Below are 18,891 nucleotides of genomic sequence, written 5' to 3'. Positions count from 1 at the left end.
ATAAAAGCACAATAGTTAGATAATGAACTTGTCACACTAACACTGTACAAGCGATATCTTTAGATTTTGCTTGAAGTTTAGATTTCCAATAAAACAATCCAATTCAATTAATGAAATTAGTACTATACCAGTATGTATTATGAATAAGATAATGCGTTTTACTGGCAACTTGCAAATTAAGCTGAACTATCACAAGATGTATAAAGTGACAATCTGCTTTTATTTCAACATTTCGACAATCATACACGACTGACATCTTATGGGGGCTAGAGCAAGTAGTGACTAAAAGTAAAGGTAAGTCCCGTACTTGAATCCAAGCATCGGGGATGAGAAGATTAGGTTCTCATTATATTAAGCCTTTGGCACTAACAAGACTAGGCTGGCCAGTTCCTTTATCTCGGCCTTTACTTCAACTATGCCCACCCAATTTATTACACCCTGGGTAGAGGTGAGCAGTGTTTGTCAACAACCAGCAAAAGCAGGGAGTCGAACCAGGATTGCATGATTGGAAAGTGAGCGCCTTACCCATTGTGCCATCCGGAATGGCCCGTTGCGGTGAGTCCGATTTGGTGAGTCCGGTCCCTTAACGGGAGATTTTTTCATTTTTTTTTTTAAATTATCGGGTACCGTAGCCTAATTATCATTGCCGTTTTAGGGTTAGAGGTTAGGAACTTACCGAATCAGACTCACCGAATCGGACTCACCGAATAGTAGCAGACCCATGCCATCCCACCGCCCAGTAGTGACTACCTGTCTAGAAAAACCAGAAAATAGGGATCTAAACATTTCAAAGTTTGCGTGTGATGATTTTTTGTCTAGAAGTTAAATTTTCATTTGCATGTTTAGTTGATTTCAGCAACATGATCCTGTGTTTTGCCATGCTAGACTGGTCACTACCTGGTCTAGCCCCCTGAAGAAGCCAATCGTGTCTGATTGACGAAACGTCAGAATAAAAGCAGATTGTCACTTTATACATCTTGTGATAGTTTAGCTTAATTTGCACCAGTAGAACGCATCAGGTTATTTAACTAAATGCCTGATAAACAGCCTCATTCAATTTTCATGTATTATAAAACTCATCCTCAAACTCAACCAATCTATAAATACAAATAAACAAAACAAATTTCAAAAAGTTTGCTTCCGTTAAATCGTCTTTTATGATAGCTTGAAGATTTGATCGATGAGTTTCTTGTCCGAAATTGGAGCAAAACTGTTACGTTTTTTGTTGCTCCAGCTCCACATGAAAAGCAATTAAAGGCTCTGTCTCCACATCAATCTGAGTTAACTTTGGCTTTGTTAAAAATGCTGGGTTCCGGCTCCACAGCCCTGCTCTTTGCAGCGTCGACTGACCATCACTTTTTTTTCTTATACTGGTATTATTAAAGCTTTCCAAATATCTTATTTTAAATTTCGGAGTAATAGGGCACTTCTTGTTTTACAATTTTACGCTTTTGTGTTGCAGAAGTTGTCTTCACTTTGGTAATTCATACCTTGCTGTAAAATAAAATTATAATTGTAAGTAAGTAGAGTGATTGATATTTATCTTCAGTATATTACAGAGAGATTACTTCTATAAAACTTTCACCTGAATCACACACATCAATTTCATCCCATGGCTTCTCGTGCCATAGGAGCATCTGTTCGTGCAGTTAAGGGAAGAAAACTCATTTCCTCCAGGCAGGCTCTTGTCCTCACACAAGCAGCAGTTACAAAAGTTAAAGAACTTTTGACAGATAAACCTGGGGCCACCGCCTTAAAAGTGGGCGTGAAGCAGAGAGGATGTAATGGCATGTCTTATACACTCAACTTCACCGAACAGAAAGAAAAGTTTGATGAAGAAGTAATACAAGATGGCGTTCGTATTATCATTGATGCCAAGGCGCAAATGTCTCTACTTGGAACTGAAATGGACTTTGTTCAAGATAAAATATCCAGTGAATTTGTGTTCAACAATCCAAACATTAAAGGGACATGTGGGTGTGGTGAAAGTTTTAATATTTAACCTGCCTGGTGTAATTTTATTTGTTTCAGCACTTTTCCTTTAAAAGTTGTTTTATATATATCTCTTTGTCCCAGCGTTTTTCCTAAAAAGAATTTTGCATCAGTTATTAAATATTTGTGTACGTACTTATCGTATAAACTTAGCCCAGTCTTGATAAAAAATAACTCTTGACCGTACCGTAGCCAACACGGTGCCATTAACAAGATACATTATAATGCGACAAAAAGGTCGCGAGTCCTGCCTCTGAATGTTTCTGTGTGAATTTTATTCCGTCTTTAATTTTCCAATACAGTCAAACGCTTCGCAGATTACAATAAGTTTCTGTGTAAAAACAAAAGCGTTTGAAGCAATATGGTTTGTGCAAATCCTTACTGTAAGCGTTGGCAAATTACTATAGCATTTAATGGGCCAAAACACCAGGGATTCATAGCATAGGGATCGCCAACTCGGCTGAAAATCCGACAATTGGAGTGTAAAAGTGTTGCCAGATATTTTTTATATTTTTAGAACAAATTATTATTTTGGCATTTTTAAAGAGTAGTGGTCGCTGAAAGCTTGTCCGTTTAAAACTAACCTGAAGTTTAAAGTTGCACAAAATTGAGTTAAAGTAGTTTGTAGTTGTGTAACTTTGCAATAAGAATGTTCTAAATTTATGTACCAAACTTAAATAAAACTGGCAGGTGTAAAAAAAATTATTAGAAACCAGTTAAGAACAAAAAAAATTGAGAAAATTAAAATACACCTCAGAAATAAAGAGCTTCATGTTTTAAGTGTTGAAGCCGGTAATTATTTTTCAAGTAGGCTTAATATGTTTTATGTACAAGAGAGGGTAAATTTGCCAAAAATATAATAGTTTGATAAGTGAACAATAAAATTGCTTTAGATTAATTTTAAAATATTTATTTACGGGCAAGTTTTGGCCTACTACTACTTTAAAAGTACCAAAATAATATTGTTTCTAAAAATATAAAAACTATCTGGCAACACTTTTACACTCCGGTTGTCGGATATTGAACCGAGTTGGCGATCCCTATACTATGAATCCCTGCAAAACACGTTAGGTAATCTAATAAACGTTTGAAGTTGTTACACAAAGCATTGACCCAGATGACAAAATCTGATCACTTTACATTGGTTTCATATCTGTACACTTTAAATTGGTGCATAAAGAGTTAAATTTCGTTATAATCCGTCTTACTTGTAAGGGGCTGATCATGTCACATGATTCCCTTGTTGGGCTATCTACCACGTCATGTTGCGTTGTGCCAGTTAAAACGACATGTTTGACTTTATATAAAGAGAGGAGTGATTGAAGACAAGCAACAAACAGCTTCATATGACATATTGCACAGCTTTTCATGGGACACAACTTTTGCTTGAACTCAGGAAAGAACTTTTTGAGGTTTTTTTTCTGTTGCAGTAAACTGTGACTTGAATTGAAGTCAAGCATGTAGGCTACGTTACGTTAGCAGAGCATTGGGCAAAGGTTGACGAAAATCATCTAAATTTATTCACTTGCACGAATGTTTATTGCATCGAAACATGTGATTGTTCTTTCTTGTAACGTTGATGCTGACTCCTTCGGTTTCAGTGAGGATGTTATGCAGGAGGTAGATAATGGTAACGAAAACAACTGCTTTTCACACAGAAACGTAATGCAGAAGAGGGCTTGCTCGCGAACCGCCCTGCTGGTTGGGAAAATGAAAACTTGGCCACCTTTGTTTTTTATATTGTATTAAAGCTACGTCCAATTACATTGAAGTTGTGACCAGTGAATTAATTGCGGATATTTTTGCCCTCTTACCAAGCACAAGCGTTATGTCACTGCTTTCAGACAAGACGGTCCCAATCAATGAGGTGTTGGCTTAACCTAGCCAGAAAACTTGCTTTTTGCATCGTTACAAAGTCTAGCGGTGTTATGTTGTCGGAAGATATTTACTCATTTGGTGGTAGTCTTAATTTCTCTGATGAACGGGTAGGTTTTGTAAGTTGCACAGTCTTTCAATAGCAATGTGTAGGCTACACAGAAAACTCCATTTTTTTTCCATATAAAACAAGTAGGCTATTCTGTAGAGTGGCGTTTAAATAAATTGTTGTCTTTTGCGAGCAGTGCTGTAACATCTGAAAGATTCCTACGTTCCTGGAGTCGATTGTTTGAGTGTTGTGGAATCGGACTCGGTTATTGAGTCGGACAATTATTAGGCCTTGCATGGCTGTGTCAATAAACTTTTTGATTTATGACTTGCTATCACTACCAGTGTACATTCGATATAAGCAGTGTTGTACGTTGACGGCGTCAACAAAAAGTTATTGAGGCTAGCGCCGTCACTTTATTTTTAGTTGACGGATGTGATAGCGCCGTCAACTATTTTGCCGATTTTAAGCGTTACGCGCTATGCTATGCGTCATTTTTTGTTTTCATGGAAAATCTCGTTTCACAATGAGAGTTTCACAATGTATTCTGGCCAACGCGACTCATCCGAATTACCGGCTTTCGCGTTGGTTGGAATGGCTCCCTGGAATACAAGCGGAAGAAGTTTGCCAAATGGTGATCACTCATATCGTGAGCAGTATCGAGAACGAGGGATCAGAGAGGGAAAGCGAAAAATCAATGAATGTCATCGCAGAGGTTGAAGAAACTTTATTTCAAGAGCTCTATGCCCCTGAAAAGAGCGATGTTGGTGCAGTGGACCTCATTAAAATAAGATTTATATATGCTTAGCCATCACAGCACGCTTGGAACAGTGATAGGCTACCTTTCCGAGTAAACGTTTTGAAATGCTTGTGTTTCTACAAAGAAATGACGAAGAAATAACTAATAAGCTAAAGCAGCTAATTACAATACAGTCTCAAAACATAAAACCTGCTCTTCATTTATAGCTATTGTTAGCCTACACTTGGTTGAAATACTTCCGTCAATTTATTTCATTGACGCGTACAACACTGGTACCGTAAAACGGGGATACTTTGAAACCGGGGTAAACTTTGAACAGTTCCCCAAAATTAGTTGACAGGGTAATAGTTTTGTTAATAGTTCCCTAATAAAGCGGAATTTCGGGTTAAAAGTCACTTTTTCGTAATTCATGGTAACATTACTTTCGATTAAGTCTGGAAATTTAGTTCGAGACTTAATTTATTTCACGCTCCAGTGCACAATTTCATAAATGAGTGATTCTAGCAAAACAGCATGGTGAAGTGTTGTGTTCCTTCTGGTTCTCAGCCGTTTGATGGTATTTCAGCTCACTTTTTTAACCAGATGTTGGAAATATCATCAAGATCTAAAATTTAAAAGGATTTTTGTTGTATTATTCTCAGTTTTTCCAAAAATCAGGGTTTTCTGGCTAGCTAAGCTTTTATTTTACTGATGGGGTTACTTTGAACGGTGTTTTTGAACAAGAAAAATGGCTGTGGAACCGGGTAAAAGCATTCGCAATGAAGATGTACGTGATCCAGAAGTAAATGTTCCAAGCAGCAAGAAAAAATGTGTGCCAAGAGATGAGGCTTTTATGACAAGTGAGGAAAGAAACGAAGATGATGAAGAGATGATAAGTGATGCAAGTCTATCCAACTGCGATGAAAATGATCTAGAAGTTGGAGCAAGCTCCAAGTTACCAGCAAGCTCCAACTCTAGCGTTTCTGATGAACAAAATGACAAATAATTCCCCGGCAACAAGACTTCAGCAATCGGAAAACTTCAATCTGTCAATCTCGATAACCGGCCCTGCGTCAAGAGCATCCACAAGTATGCAAAACTGCCAGGAATAACCTTCAAGGCTTTGTCAGTCCGAGGATAAAGATTCAAAAACCAACCAAACCAACCATCCAAACTAATCGGTAACGTTGAAGCTATTCCTGTTAACAATGGTGGCCTGTTCCGATTCCCTGACCTTGAAAAAGAATGGGGACAATAAACCTTGAACACTATTTGGAGGAATCCTCCCCCTTGTCTCAAATAACCCCCAGACAGGGTTAAATGTCATAAACTGACTGTTATGTGTACATATTCGTTGACTTGTGTGTTCAAAACACAATTTTTTGTTCAAAGCAGTGTGATACGCAAAACAATATTGAACACAGAAAGGAATTTAGTGCTCGTTCAAAGTAACCCCAAAATCTCGTGAAACTTTGAACACCACATAATTTCAAAAAAAGGTAGGCTAACTTGTGCAAAATTTTTTTAACATTCCTTGCACATGTCAATAGGGGTATATGTAGCCCCTAATATATTGCAACATCAGGACGGTTGGTTCAGAGTGTAAAATTTTACGATATAAAAAAGACGAAAAGTGTTCAAAGTATCCCCAGTTTACGGTACCCAGGTAGTTTCAGGTTTTGCTGCTTTTACACTGTTTTTCATGGTTGAAGTGGCTTCTTTGTTGTGTGAGCCTCTGGGCAGGGCCGTTAACAGGATTTCTCGGGCCCGGTACCAATTCATTTTCGGGCCCACTTGATCGACAATGTTGTGAATATAAAAGTTGTGAACAAACTTTTATTGATGTCGTTTAAGCATGGTCATTTAACAAATCTTGTGCAATCTTAAAGTTTCTTGAACCGCAAAACTTACTGTTTCTATCTAGCGGTTGCTTTTTGGAACTTTTATTTGTCACATGGCGCTAGAGTATTACTTCCCGATTCCATTGATGTTTCACTGGTCATTCTAGGGTTAGGCTCACCACAAGAGAATTTACAGCACTGCAGACAGTCAGAATGTTTTAAATTTGATTTGGGAAAGGTGTTTGGGCCTAGCTAGGTCAAATATTTGCTGCAAGCTGAAAAGCGGTTTTGGTCTAATTTTTAGTGCAGCTATAGGGATGGCAATCTTTTTACCTGTGCCATTTGAGTTTGAACAAATATTAGCCTGTTTATTTTGAAATTCGTGTTTCCGGTAATATTCGTGGTTAGGAAAATCACTATACTAGACTAAATTCTTATTTTACTGTTTGGTGGCTGAAGTGAGTCCGGTACCCAGAAGGAGGCCCGTTACTTTACCATCTGGCGGCTGAAATGGCTGTTTTAACCTCTGATGGCATTTCCTTTAGATCTGATTATATTACAGAATGTTGTTTAATCTGCAGAGACGATGCAGCATCACCCCTGCATTCGTTGATAACAATAGCCTACCACAATCTTTCAAGCTCTCATTCGTAAAAAAATATATCAGTTTGTAACACAATGTAACTTAACTTGTCTTCCAATCAATGGATTTATGAACTAATGCGAACAGACTGTTATTATCAACCTTTGTATTTAGTACATTACGACTCAGCTCTTCGGAGTTGACTATCTGCTTTGTTTTTACTTTTTATGTGTGATTGTGTAATATGGACCATCTTGAGTCTGATGCAAATAAATAAATTAAGATGTTGATAATGTTTGAAGTCTCGGGGAATTTTTTAAATCCGGGCCCCTTAAATATTCCCGGTCCAAAGGTACCACCTAGACCCCCTGCCTCTGGGGCCGAGGGTCTACCTACCACTCCAGATACACGATGCTGTCGTACATTGGAAAGTTAGCCTACCAGAGAGGAGCCAGCCATTGGTTTCATCATTCAGGACACGCAGACCTTCCACTCCGTTAGTTGGCTTGAAAATGGTGCAGTTGTTGATGGTGTGGTCTGTTCTTGGCACCACATTCACAAGAGGAGGACGAGACCATTGGTGCATAGTTGAGCGGAAAAGTCCGACGCCTGTGCGAAGATGTTTGAGGCGACCCTCGCCTGTCTTTGTAGTGTCAGGCCAATGGGGCGGGGATAAACAAATGGAGTTTGGTGATACTTCACTTCCAATCAGAAATCCATTTATGATCCGTCCAATGAGCCGGCTCGTTTAAAGGAGCAGAGACCTTGGAGTGCAGAAGATGGTTGGACTCCAATGCCCGTCGACCCATAGACAGAGTGGCTGCTTTGCTACAAAGCTCAGCAGAATGGCTGCCAGCAAGAATGGGAAGATTGTCCAATAGTGTAGGGCGCAGGTATCTGGTCACAGGGCGCTGTTTGAAAGAGTAGTAGCATACTTTGCTGAAGAGTAAAGGGCTAAGGCTGCTATACGTAGTGTCAGCCCTTGCTTCTCAGCTGGAACCTGCCAGGTGCTTGAGTAGCGCAGCGCTAGATGTCAGTTTCTTGCAAAGTGGCTGTCAACGTATTTCATTGGTTTTACAGAATTTTTCATGTTTAAGTGCCTACCAGAGTAGTTCTTAAAATGCGTCTCGAGAGCTGAACCAGCGCTGCTTGGTCTTGCGATTTCTTAAAGCACAAAATTCAGGCGCTTAACCAGCTTTACGGTAAGCGAAATAAAAATATGTTATTTTCTTTACCTCCGATATGACGTCTGTCTTCACCATCGGATTTCTCAAAGCGTTGTAATCTATTTGAACAATCCCATGATAGATAAAACTATATTCACTACAAATTGTTTTTGCTTTGCCCGACAATAATTCAGTTCAGAAGGAGTGATCTTCCTGGCGTCAGCACTACCTGACTACTCACTATAGAACAGCGAGCATTGCGTTTCGCTAACCATACCGGTGTAGCCTCCACAGCCCAGCTTCATGGGCGAATCACGTGTCTATCGCTGAGTTCTTGCTACACTCGACTGCCGAGAAACACTATAGCCTACAGTAATTCATTTGTTCTAAAATTTATCGTAGGCCCGTAATAGCTCAGCTACAATGACAAAGCTACAAATTCATAACATACTTTTCATTCAGGAAGGACACAGCAAACTAAAGCTATCTTATTTTTTTACTTCAATGAAAGGTTTAGGCTACATGTCCACGAATGTGCAAGGACCTGTAACTGACCCTGCGTCAAAAGCAGTAGCGTATTTAGGGGGGAGGATAAGGGGCGATGGCCCCCCCCCCTAATGATCAGGTAAAAAATAAATAAAAATATATAAGTTACAAATTTTGCAAAAAAAAAGTTGTAGCAGAAGATATAATTGCTTGGATGATTCATCCTAACGCGAGGGGGGGGGGTAGGCTATAGGCTACTTTTGCGATGCAATTTGCCAATATTATTCTGAGTTTCCGAATCAACTTTTAGTTTAATCTTGATTACAGTACCGTAAGTAAATATTTAATTAAGCAAGCAATCACTAGTATGCACTGCATACAGTGGCGGCTCGTCTAATGGTGCTGCAGCACCACAAATAAGCTCCTGCAAGGACCTACACATAAGCTAGGCTACGTTGAATTCTACAATGGTGAATGTTAGAAGCTACGTAACTGTGTTGCAAGACCTAAGGGGAGATAATAGGCTTTTTCACCAACTTTTTGGCAAGGCTTGCTCAGTTTTTGGCAAAGAAATCCGAATGCCCGGGAGAGCACCTAGACAACAACATCAACCTAACATTCCAGCTGAAACTGGGGAGATCTATTTTAAACGAACAGTTTTTCTTCCTTTTCTTGACAATTGCATGGCACTAATTCACGAGAGATTCAATGAGCACTGCTCGCTAGCTTTTAAAGTCAGCACATTTCTGCCGTCATTGATTCATGAAGATGAGGACTGCCGATCGACGAGATTTTCGACTTCTACCATGAAATGCTGGATCTTGAACCAAGCAATTGCTTTGCAGCTACCATTGAGTTGCAAAAATGGAGAGCAAATTGGCTTGCAGTTTCTGTGGATAAACGACCTGCGACTCTTGTGGATGCGTGTCAAGCTGCTGAACAACTCGGCATTAATCCGATTATCCATAAATTACTTCGAATCTTTGCTACGCTTCCAGTTACAACTGCCTCCAATGACCATGTTTCAGTTCACTAAAGTAGCCTACCTGAAAAATTATTACCGCACGACCATGGCCGAGCCACGTTTGGATGGTCTAGCTCAGATGTATTTAAACAAGGATATTGTACTCGAGTATGATGCAGTCATTGATATATTTGCCAAGTGCAGCCATCGCATGGAACTGTAAATTGTCATTGCAAATCGCCGAGAATTTTCAAAAGGTATTCGAGGTCGGAAGGACTAACTTATTGTTTATGTTCTGAAGTGATGATATCTTTTGTTGGTTCATTGATTGGAACAGTAACTTACTTCTGCGGATTCGCTCTTGATTCTGGACTCCCTACCTGACAGTATTCTGACGGTTGCATCTAACCTCCTCCCCCCGTTCTGACGCATCATATGACATTTTGGTATAGGCTACCCCCCTATTAAAAGGGTCAAAGAAGTCTAATTTTAACCCAAGTAGAAAAAATTTGAACCGATTAACAGCCATCCATTTTCACCAAATTTGAGCTTTCTGTGTAGGCTACTACCGTTGAGACTACCCCGTGTGTACTACTCCGAGACCCTCATTGGCATCCAGCCGCCAAGTCAGCCGCTTCGCGGCTGACTGACACAATTTCTTGGCCCCCCCCTAAGAAACTTTCTAAATACGCCACTGGTCAAAAGCATGTACTGTACAAGTGGACTTACAGAAACTACCAGCAATAACCTATCAAATGCTTTATCAGTACGAGGATAAAGATTCAAAACTAACCAACAATTATGCTATTTTGTCATTTTTATTGTTACAAAATGTTCAATACCTTACAACAAACACAGAGTTTCCAGAAACAACATTTAAGCAGTGGAAATGAAAGCAACCTCAGCAGTAAGGACCGAAATGTTGGCTACTCTGGTAATAGTCCACAATTCAAGTGGCTGTAGTTGAAAAAAGCTCCGCTTGGAAAGGTGTGGTAGGCTCAAAACCGTTTTTTGTAGCCTACTGCGACCAGCTTTGCTGTTTTTTGAGTTCTTATCCTTCAAAGATAACATCCAGTTCCTCGAGCAGGTAACTTAGGACGTAACGGCAATGCCATCTGAGATCCAGAGTTCGAAGAAAAGCTGTGTATTTTCAACAAAATTCTTCAAAAGCAATATGGTGTTTTGGATAAAGTTTTCATTTTGCTATAAAAAAAATGATTGCTTTCATATCCTAGGTAAACGTAAAGGAAAGATAAACGGTAAAAGAAATAAAGGCAGACCATATAAAGAATGATAATATGAAACCAAGGAATTTTCAAAAATAGTTATTTAAACTACCATTCAACGTTTTATAGGCAGAGAAAACTTTTTCTCGAACCGTAGAAAATGTAATTATCAGATCACCGCTTCAATGCGTGATGGAAATCTACAGATAAATCTGCATCAGGCATTGCAGAGTGCAAACAACAGTGTTGCAGAACGCGTTTTCGAATATTAAATTCTCATCAGTGCAACTACGTTTATGAACGCAATAACAACGGTTAAATTTAAACTCAATACAAAACATTACAAACATTATAAGGACATATTCTCAGTGTTCAATTGAATATTAATAAATCCAGAGACATCAGAAAATCACTTCCCGCATGCAATTCCAGACCGACATTACTCGCTTAAGGTTTTTTTTGTTAAAACAAACTTAATGTTCAAAGCAAAAAAGCCATCACAATGAACATCTACCGAAGTATACTAATTTACAGTACTTTAGATAAGCACTGAAAATTAATAGACGGTACTGTTATTAATATCAATTCAATATGATTTCAGTGATTATAATACAATGTAATACAGTAGCGTATCCAATTAATTAGCGACGACCTTCTAAAGTAGCCTACACGTTAATTCGAACAGAAATAACAATTTATCAAAAGTCTCAGTCATTTTAGAAGATTTCACCACCGGTTACAGGACCATCTTTGCTTGTTTTTCTTGACAGAGTCAACTCTGATTGATCATATACGCCTTGGAGAGTAGCTAGTTGAGAAAATTCAGATAATATGAAACCAAGGAATTGTCAGAAATAATTATTTAAACTACCATTCAACGTTTTATAGGCAGAGAAAACTTTTTCTCGAACCGTAGAAAATGTAATTATCAGATCACCGCTTCAATGCGTGATGGAAATCTACAGATAAATTTGCATCAGGCATTGCAGAGTGCAAAAAACAGTGTTGCAGAACGCGTTTTCGAATATTAAATTCTCATCAGTGCAACTACGTTTATGAACGCAATAACAACGGTTAAATTTAAACTCAATACAAAACATTACAAACATTATAAGGACATATTCTCAGTGTTCAATTGAATATTAATAAATCCAGAGAAAATCCAGAGAAATCCAGAGCGAGTAATGTCAGTCTGGAATTGCATGCGGGAAGTGATTTTCTGATGTCTCTGGATTTATTAATATTCAATTGAACACTGAGAATATGTCCTTATAATGTTTGTAATGTTTTGTATTGAGTTTAAATTTAACCGTTGTTATTGCGTTCATAAACGTAGTTGCACTGATGAGAATTTAATATTCGAAAACGCGTTCTGCAACACTGTTTTTTGCACTCTGCAATGCCTGATGCAGATTTATCTGTAGATTTCCATCACGCATTGAAGCGGTGATCTGATAATTACATTTTCTACGGTTCGAGAAAAAGTTTTCTCTGCCTATAAAACGTTGAATGGTAGTTTAAATAATTATATAAAGAATGATTTGGACAACAAACATCACAAAGTGGACAAAATTAACTTATGAAAGTTCAGTACGCACAGCTCATAGTCGAGAACAATGGCGCATTGTATCCAACCCTCCATACGAGGAAGGAACAAAATGATGATGATCCTAGGTATAGTGTAGCGCCTGCCGCTTTTCTTACGTTTCCTTGCGTCTTAGTGCCGTTGTCAAATCTGTGTTTGTTAGGGTATTGAAATGCTAGAATTTGGGCGTTGCCTTAAAATTTGTAGGTTACCACTTGTTAGGATTTGATATAGGCTACGTATACGTAGTTTTAAGTCGTTGCAGCGTTGTGCATCTAACGCATGCAGCATTACTGGAAGCATTCTAATCACACTGAGCTTCCTTAAAATCAACCGCTCAGTGCTAAAACAAAAAGTCAGTAGGCTATAAGTATGGTTTTGGTCTGTCAATTGGGTGGTGTGTTATTTTAGTCAGTTCACCACGGATTCTTTTCCTCGGAAGTCACGATGTCGATTTAGTTATGGGAACGTTCAAATATTACGTAACGCCTTCGAGGGGGAGGGGGGGGGGGTTTATGCAAAGCGTTACGTTAGCGTCACATTGGGGGGGTTCAAGCAAAACGTTACGTAACGCTTTCGAGTACGGAATGGTAGTTTTTTGTGCTGAATTCGTACTGAAAAAGCGTTACATGGGGGAGGGGGGGATTGAAAAAAGCGTTACGTTGGCGTTACATGGGGGAGGGGGGGGTCAAAAATTCGGAAAAAAAGCGTTACGTAATATTTGAACGTTCCCTATGGTTATAGTTTTATAGTTAGTTTAGTTTTCAAGGCAGCAGTGGCCGAGTGGTTAGCGCGTTGGGCTCGCAGTCGAGAGCCTGCCAGTTCGACTCCAGCCACCCGCACTTGCTGTTGTTTCTCTCGGCAAGAAACTTTACGATAGTTGCCTCTACCCAGTGACCGACTTCGAGTAATGGGTAGTACTAAATTTCAGTAACAAGTAGAGTAGACAACCGGAAACAGACATTGCCGTCGGCTGCAGCGTGGGTCAGGTGTACGTCGGAAGGCGTACACCGATGCATGGCGCTCAAGTCCGCTTTTCCCGCAATGCAGGGTAAAGATATAAAAAAAAAACAAAAAAAAAACAGGTTCTGAATCAGTTCAATTCGTTCTATTTGTGATCAAGGCATTATTTGACTGCGACGTTTTCAATCTGGAAGTTCGTTACTTTCCTTACAATAAACTCATAATCGCAGATTCGCAGAAGAACAACGTGTCATTCCTCAGGTCATCACCACTACCAAGCTTGCATGGCACTCGGGATGTTGCTATAGCATTTACAGCTAGATGTGGGCGGATGTTCACTATAGGGCAGGTCGATTTTAAAATTTGATATGGAATAAAGTACCGGTAGTTGCCAATAAGTGAAAAACATCTTTCGCAAGTAAAAAAAATAAGTAAAGTGCAACGATCGCTGGCGGAAATGCGATTAAATTCTTAAAAGTTGCTCCCCGCGTTTTTTTTGAAAAGCGCGAATATGTAGCGCCGTTAGCGGAAGTCGTCATAACAGCTGCAAACTCGCGATGATTTTCTCCCTACTTTATAGATGATGTAGGCCTACCTAATCACAGTAAGTTAGTGGAACTTTATAAGAATAGGAGACCTGAACAGTGAAAAAGTTGTTGTTTAGCTCGAATTGAAATTAAGCACTTAATTCAGTGATAGACTGTAGGCCTAGTGCTTGTTATAAGCCTGACGCGTCTCTATATACCGTACTTAGGCTATTCATTAGATTGAGTAACCTAATCAGCTTATCATTACAGCATTGAAGATGTGCTTCTTATGAATATAATAGATCGTTTTGAGCAATGATTTGACAAGCCAGTGAATCAGTTGATCTAGATAAAGTTTTTTTTTAAATCTTATTTAATTTCAGCTAGTAATAAACTTTCTTGTTTACAAACTCTTATTGAAACATGCCAAAAGAAAATCCGCGATTAACACGACAAAGTGAACAGCATCATGGAGGAGGCCCTCGCGAGCTTGCCAAAACGGAACCTAGCACTTATAAACAACTAATTCAATATTATTACCACCTTAACAATGCTAAAATTAAAAGAAATATTTGGGCTATTGTTTTGCGCATCAGCGAGGATTTAATTAGTATCTGGCAAGCAGTAGCCTAAGCTAAATCCTTGCCTCCGTTTGATTTCTGACAAAGCAACAGAAAAATTAAAGATTTATTGAAATTGGTTAAGAACATAAACTGCATACACGCAAAAGGCCGCGCAAAAGCTAATCTGGGCATGTATTTGTTCGCTGGAAGTTGTGGCATACAGGGATACTCGAGTCAACTGCAAGCTCTTGGATTGCAAGAAAGAGCACATTCTCTGTGTATTCTCTGAAAATGCCGAAATTCCATTGGAAGAAAGAGCTTATCTGATAGATCAAACGCTAAAAATTGGTCCTAAAGGTATCTTTCAAATGTTATTGGTTGATCGATCAGCAGTTTCAAAAGCACAAAATAATGAAAAACGGCTACAAAAACTTCCCTATGACTTCCACGAGGAGGAAGGCGACATACCTGGACCATCAGAATTATGGTACCCGAATGGATAAGTAGCTCAAGAACGTCAAGTTCGGCGTCAGACAAGGTATAAGCACGATTTATTTAGTCGATTGAAAGTGATAGGCTACATATGAATTGGTACCACAATGAAAAAATCAACACGTGCATCATATTGATGTTATTTAATAAGCTCAGTGCACAAAGAGTATAAGTAACCTAAAAATTTATATACCGAAACCCCCACCGAAACTATTTTACCTTTGTTTGCCATAAATCCCTGATGTTTGAATGTTTATAATTTAGGCCGGTAACATTTGATTTGTATCACAGATTTATTATTACTGTAAGTTACTTTTTTTTAATGTCATCATGTTTTATTTTAGGACAAGCAAGAGTGCCGGCCTGCGAATACAGCACCGTAAAATTTCCTTTTTTCCGTTTAGAGCTTGTGAAGAGTGACTGTATCATCGCTTGGCAATGCATTATTACATGACATAAAACATCTTTTGAGACCGGAAATTGATCTCCGTCACATTATTATGAATAAGTCTAAACTGGATCGAGCCAAAGCAAAAACTTAAGTTATCGGCGAAAAGTTACAGACAGCAGCAAAATCTGAACTGTTTTTTTCTTGGCGTCGATAGTAAAAATTTTAACAGTCGCTAACTTATTTTTGTATTTTTCTAGCGAGCACAGGGCAGCAAAAAATATTCCATTAGTCAACTGGAATGCAAACGAGTGGCAAGAGTTAGTGGATATCAGCGATCTTGAAAGCCCAAACCCACCACTGACACAGGAAGTTTCAAATTAGGACCTTCAATCATTCATTGACAACGATCGGAAACTGAACATTTCTGATGTAGGCCTACCTTCACATCCGCAAAGTGTGGAGAGATGCGTAAAACTGGTTTCGGAAGCTTCGCAAGTTTCCTACGGTTTCGAAAATCGTCACACAACAATTGTTGCCAAAGCTCTCAGTAGAAATATGCGCCGGCAGTTTCCGTCTTAAGGTCATTATCGTCACTCTTACGACGAATTGCAGTTCGAGTTGTAGCTCACCTAACCAACTTTCACATACTGTAGTTCGCGTATACTGAATATTTGTTTCATTTTTATTAATTTTTAACTGCGAAGAGTACGCCTGAACATAAAAGTTTTCATTTTGAGTTCCTGAAGGATTGAGTCAAAGCAGTTTAAACGAAAAATAAGCAGCCATTTTTGAAGTTGGTTTTGCGCTATCTAGCGGCAATGTAATTTTATTTCAAAAATTGAAAAAAATTTAAATCAATTTCCGCAAGCCGTTTCTCATCCGGTATGGCTGATATTTCACAGAAGTGAGTTTTTCAGCTAAGTCTAACTACCGGTACATTATTCACTTTAATATTCCAAAAAAAGTATAAAATCGACCTGCCCTAATGTTCACACACGAAAGGCTAGGCCTACAGTAAGCTGCCGCACTGTAGTTGAATGCGGATTTTTTGCTGCCGGTTAGATCAATACACCAAGCGAGAAAATTTTACAAACTTCGAGAATATTTATATAACTATATTTTCTTTAAGAGTCAGAAATATGATATAAAATGACACAGATAGCATTATAACTATGTTCTGTGCGATTTGTATTAAATTAAACATTAAAAAAATGAAACAAGTATAAGCTACCCCTAAACAGCCGTGATCCTCTCCCCCCCGGAGGGTACGAGGAGCTGTTCATTCGACCCACCCAACACCACTCCTCAGCAATAACATATTTGCAATACACAATCACAACGACGCTACAAATAACAACATTGTTGAAGGGGAGTGCATTGCTCAATGCTCCCCTGCGTACTGTTCATTTATGTTTATTCCACAATGTCTTTGCCACTTTGCGAGTAAAGGAAAATACTTGAATTCATTCAAATAGTTTTTATGTTTTAGTGCATGTTCATTCGGTTTTTGTGGTTTAACTCAGTTACTTTGAATGCGAGTTTTTATTCATGACTGGTGCTGTACAGCATAAGACTGAATAAGGATTCGAACAGACCGACCATGGTATATCAATATCACTGCTGCATGATATTCTTCCACCACTCAGACGGACCAAAGTGTGTATCCTGATTTGATTGAAGTGTTTCTTTAGAGACATCACTTGGCCGAACGAATTCTACTGATTCACAGATAGTTGTGCCATAGCCACGCCATCACGACATGTTGGCATTTTTTTTCGTTTATATTTTTTAATTACCAAATAAGTAAACATTCGTCCAAAATCACAAACAAAACAAAAACTAAAGTAGTCTAGTGTACCAACTACAGCAAGCAATGCACCAGCATGCACAGCAAGAGTGAGTCCCACACTTGATCCAAGGATCAGGGAATGAAAAGATAAGGTTCGCATTATACTGAGCCATCGGCACTACAACCTGGATGGAAGTGAACGGTGTTTTTCAACAACCCAGGGGAATTCAGGATTGCATGATTGGAAAGCGAGCGCCTTATCCGCTGCACTATTTCACCACACAGAAAGGGATTGTAAAACTTTGTAAGATTTGAAATCATGCTCAAATAACGTCTTGAGAGTAGTCGGGTAAACTAGATAGGTGTCGTAGGCTATGCTTATAGCCTGCAATATTTGTAAGGGCACGTCTGTGGCCAACACGGACACGAAACTTAATGCTTGTTATGTTGTAAGCCTCAAATTGGGCGATCTATGGAGCTACTATATGAAAGTTTATCCACTTTATAAAACTTTTGCTTCAAGGTTAGATATAGCTTTTAACTATCATTTTCATACAGAATAAAAATAAAAAAAACTTTACTGAGGTTTTTTAGGAAAGTTTCATAATTCTTCACACAGCAAATAATCCAGGATGGAATTGGTCAAGTGCATTCAACAATCAACAACTGAAAAAAATACAACTCTTGCTTACAAAACAAGACAATGTTGTTAAAATCACCATAGGTGCACGCTGCACGCCAGCAATGTGTACCCAGGGCCGGATTAACCATTAGGCTAATAAGGCTATAGCCTTAGGCCCTGGAAAAATTCGGCCCTCAATTTTTGTGAGGCTGGTAGTGATACAGATCCAGTACAGTACAGTTTTTGCTTGAAAACGAATGACTGGGTTCAGTCAATACATATGAAGAGCCCATTTCCAAAACCACGTAGGCGCCACTTTTACTGAAATTAAGTTTGGAGCAGGCCTTTTTAACCTGGGAGTCGCGAGTCGTTTTTCGGAGGTTGGCGAGGTGCTTGAAATTCCAGTGCATTGTTTTCAATTCTTTTTTGCCAGAAAAGATTAAAAACTGTGTTTTTTTCGCAATCGCCCATTCCTCTACTTGAGGTTATTATATCGTTTAAGCTTTCAGACGTTGCAAATGCTTTAACCATAGGAAAGCATTCGATATTTTTCACCAAGTTCTTATACGTTGTTTTGTGCAGACTAACGTTAACCAGTAGCAACGCTATGATAAAAAAGCAAAATTATGTAGAATCCTATGCAAAATATAGATTTCTCAGTATCGTTTTCAATGGCATTGAAAAAAATTGTTGTCGGATATTTTGTTTGGAAGTTCTTTCAGCAACAAGTGCACGCATTGACAAACTTAAGGGGGTAATGTGCCTTAATTTTGACGTATTTCAATGGCATAATTTTGAGACTATAAGAAAATGGACATTCGTTTGCTATGCATATTATTATAACACAAGGTAAGTACATTTGAAAAATATTATTCATAATCATTTGGTTGCCATGGTAACCAACGGGGGGGCCTTAGTAACAAAAAATAATAACAAGCTTAACTCAAAAACCAATTAAGCTACAGGCACCAAACTTGCAGAATATGTTCTAATGTTAATTGCGCACAAAACTATGTTTTTGTATTTATTTTTGGTTGC

The 18,891-nt window shown here is 38.7% G+C and overlaps 1 protein-coding gene across 1 annotated transcript; it reads left to right on the top strand.

The window, feature by feature from the left end:
• The first annotated feature begins 1,466 nt into the window (after positions 1-1,466).
• Positions 1,467-4,243, top strand: LOC145787389 (iron-sulfur cluster assembly 1 homolog, mitochondrial-like). Its single transcript, XM_082599126.1, has one exon. The coding sequence runs from the start codon at positions 1,613-1,615 to the stop codon at positions 2,000-2,002; it is 390 nt and encodes a 129-aa protein (XP_082455252.1). The 5' UTR covers positions 1,467-1,612; the 3' UTR covers positions 2,003-4,243.
• Positions 4,244-18,891: the final 14,648 nt, after the last annotated feature.

Source organism: Aplidium turbinatum, chromosome 18 (genome assembly GCF_918807975.1).
Source record: "Aplidium turbinatum chromosome 18, kaAplTurb1.1, whole genome shotgun sequence".
Classification (NCBI taxonomy): Eukaryota; Metazoa; Chordata; class Ascidiacea; order Aplousobranchia; family Polyclinidae; genus Aplidium; species Aplidium turbinatum.
The sequence above is the reverse complement of the archived record's forward strand: the minus strand, read 5'-3'. Positions and strand labels throughout refer to the sequence as shown.

Bases quoted from the DNA above. Each gene is read 5' to 3' on its own strand.
- LOC145787389 (XM_082599126.1), top strand. From the start codon at position 1,613: ATGGCTTCTCGTGCCATAGGAGCATCTGTTCGTGCAGTTAAGGGAAGA.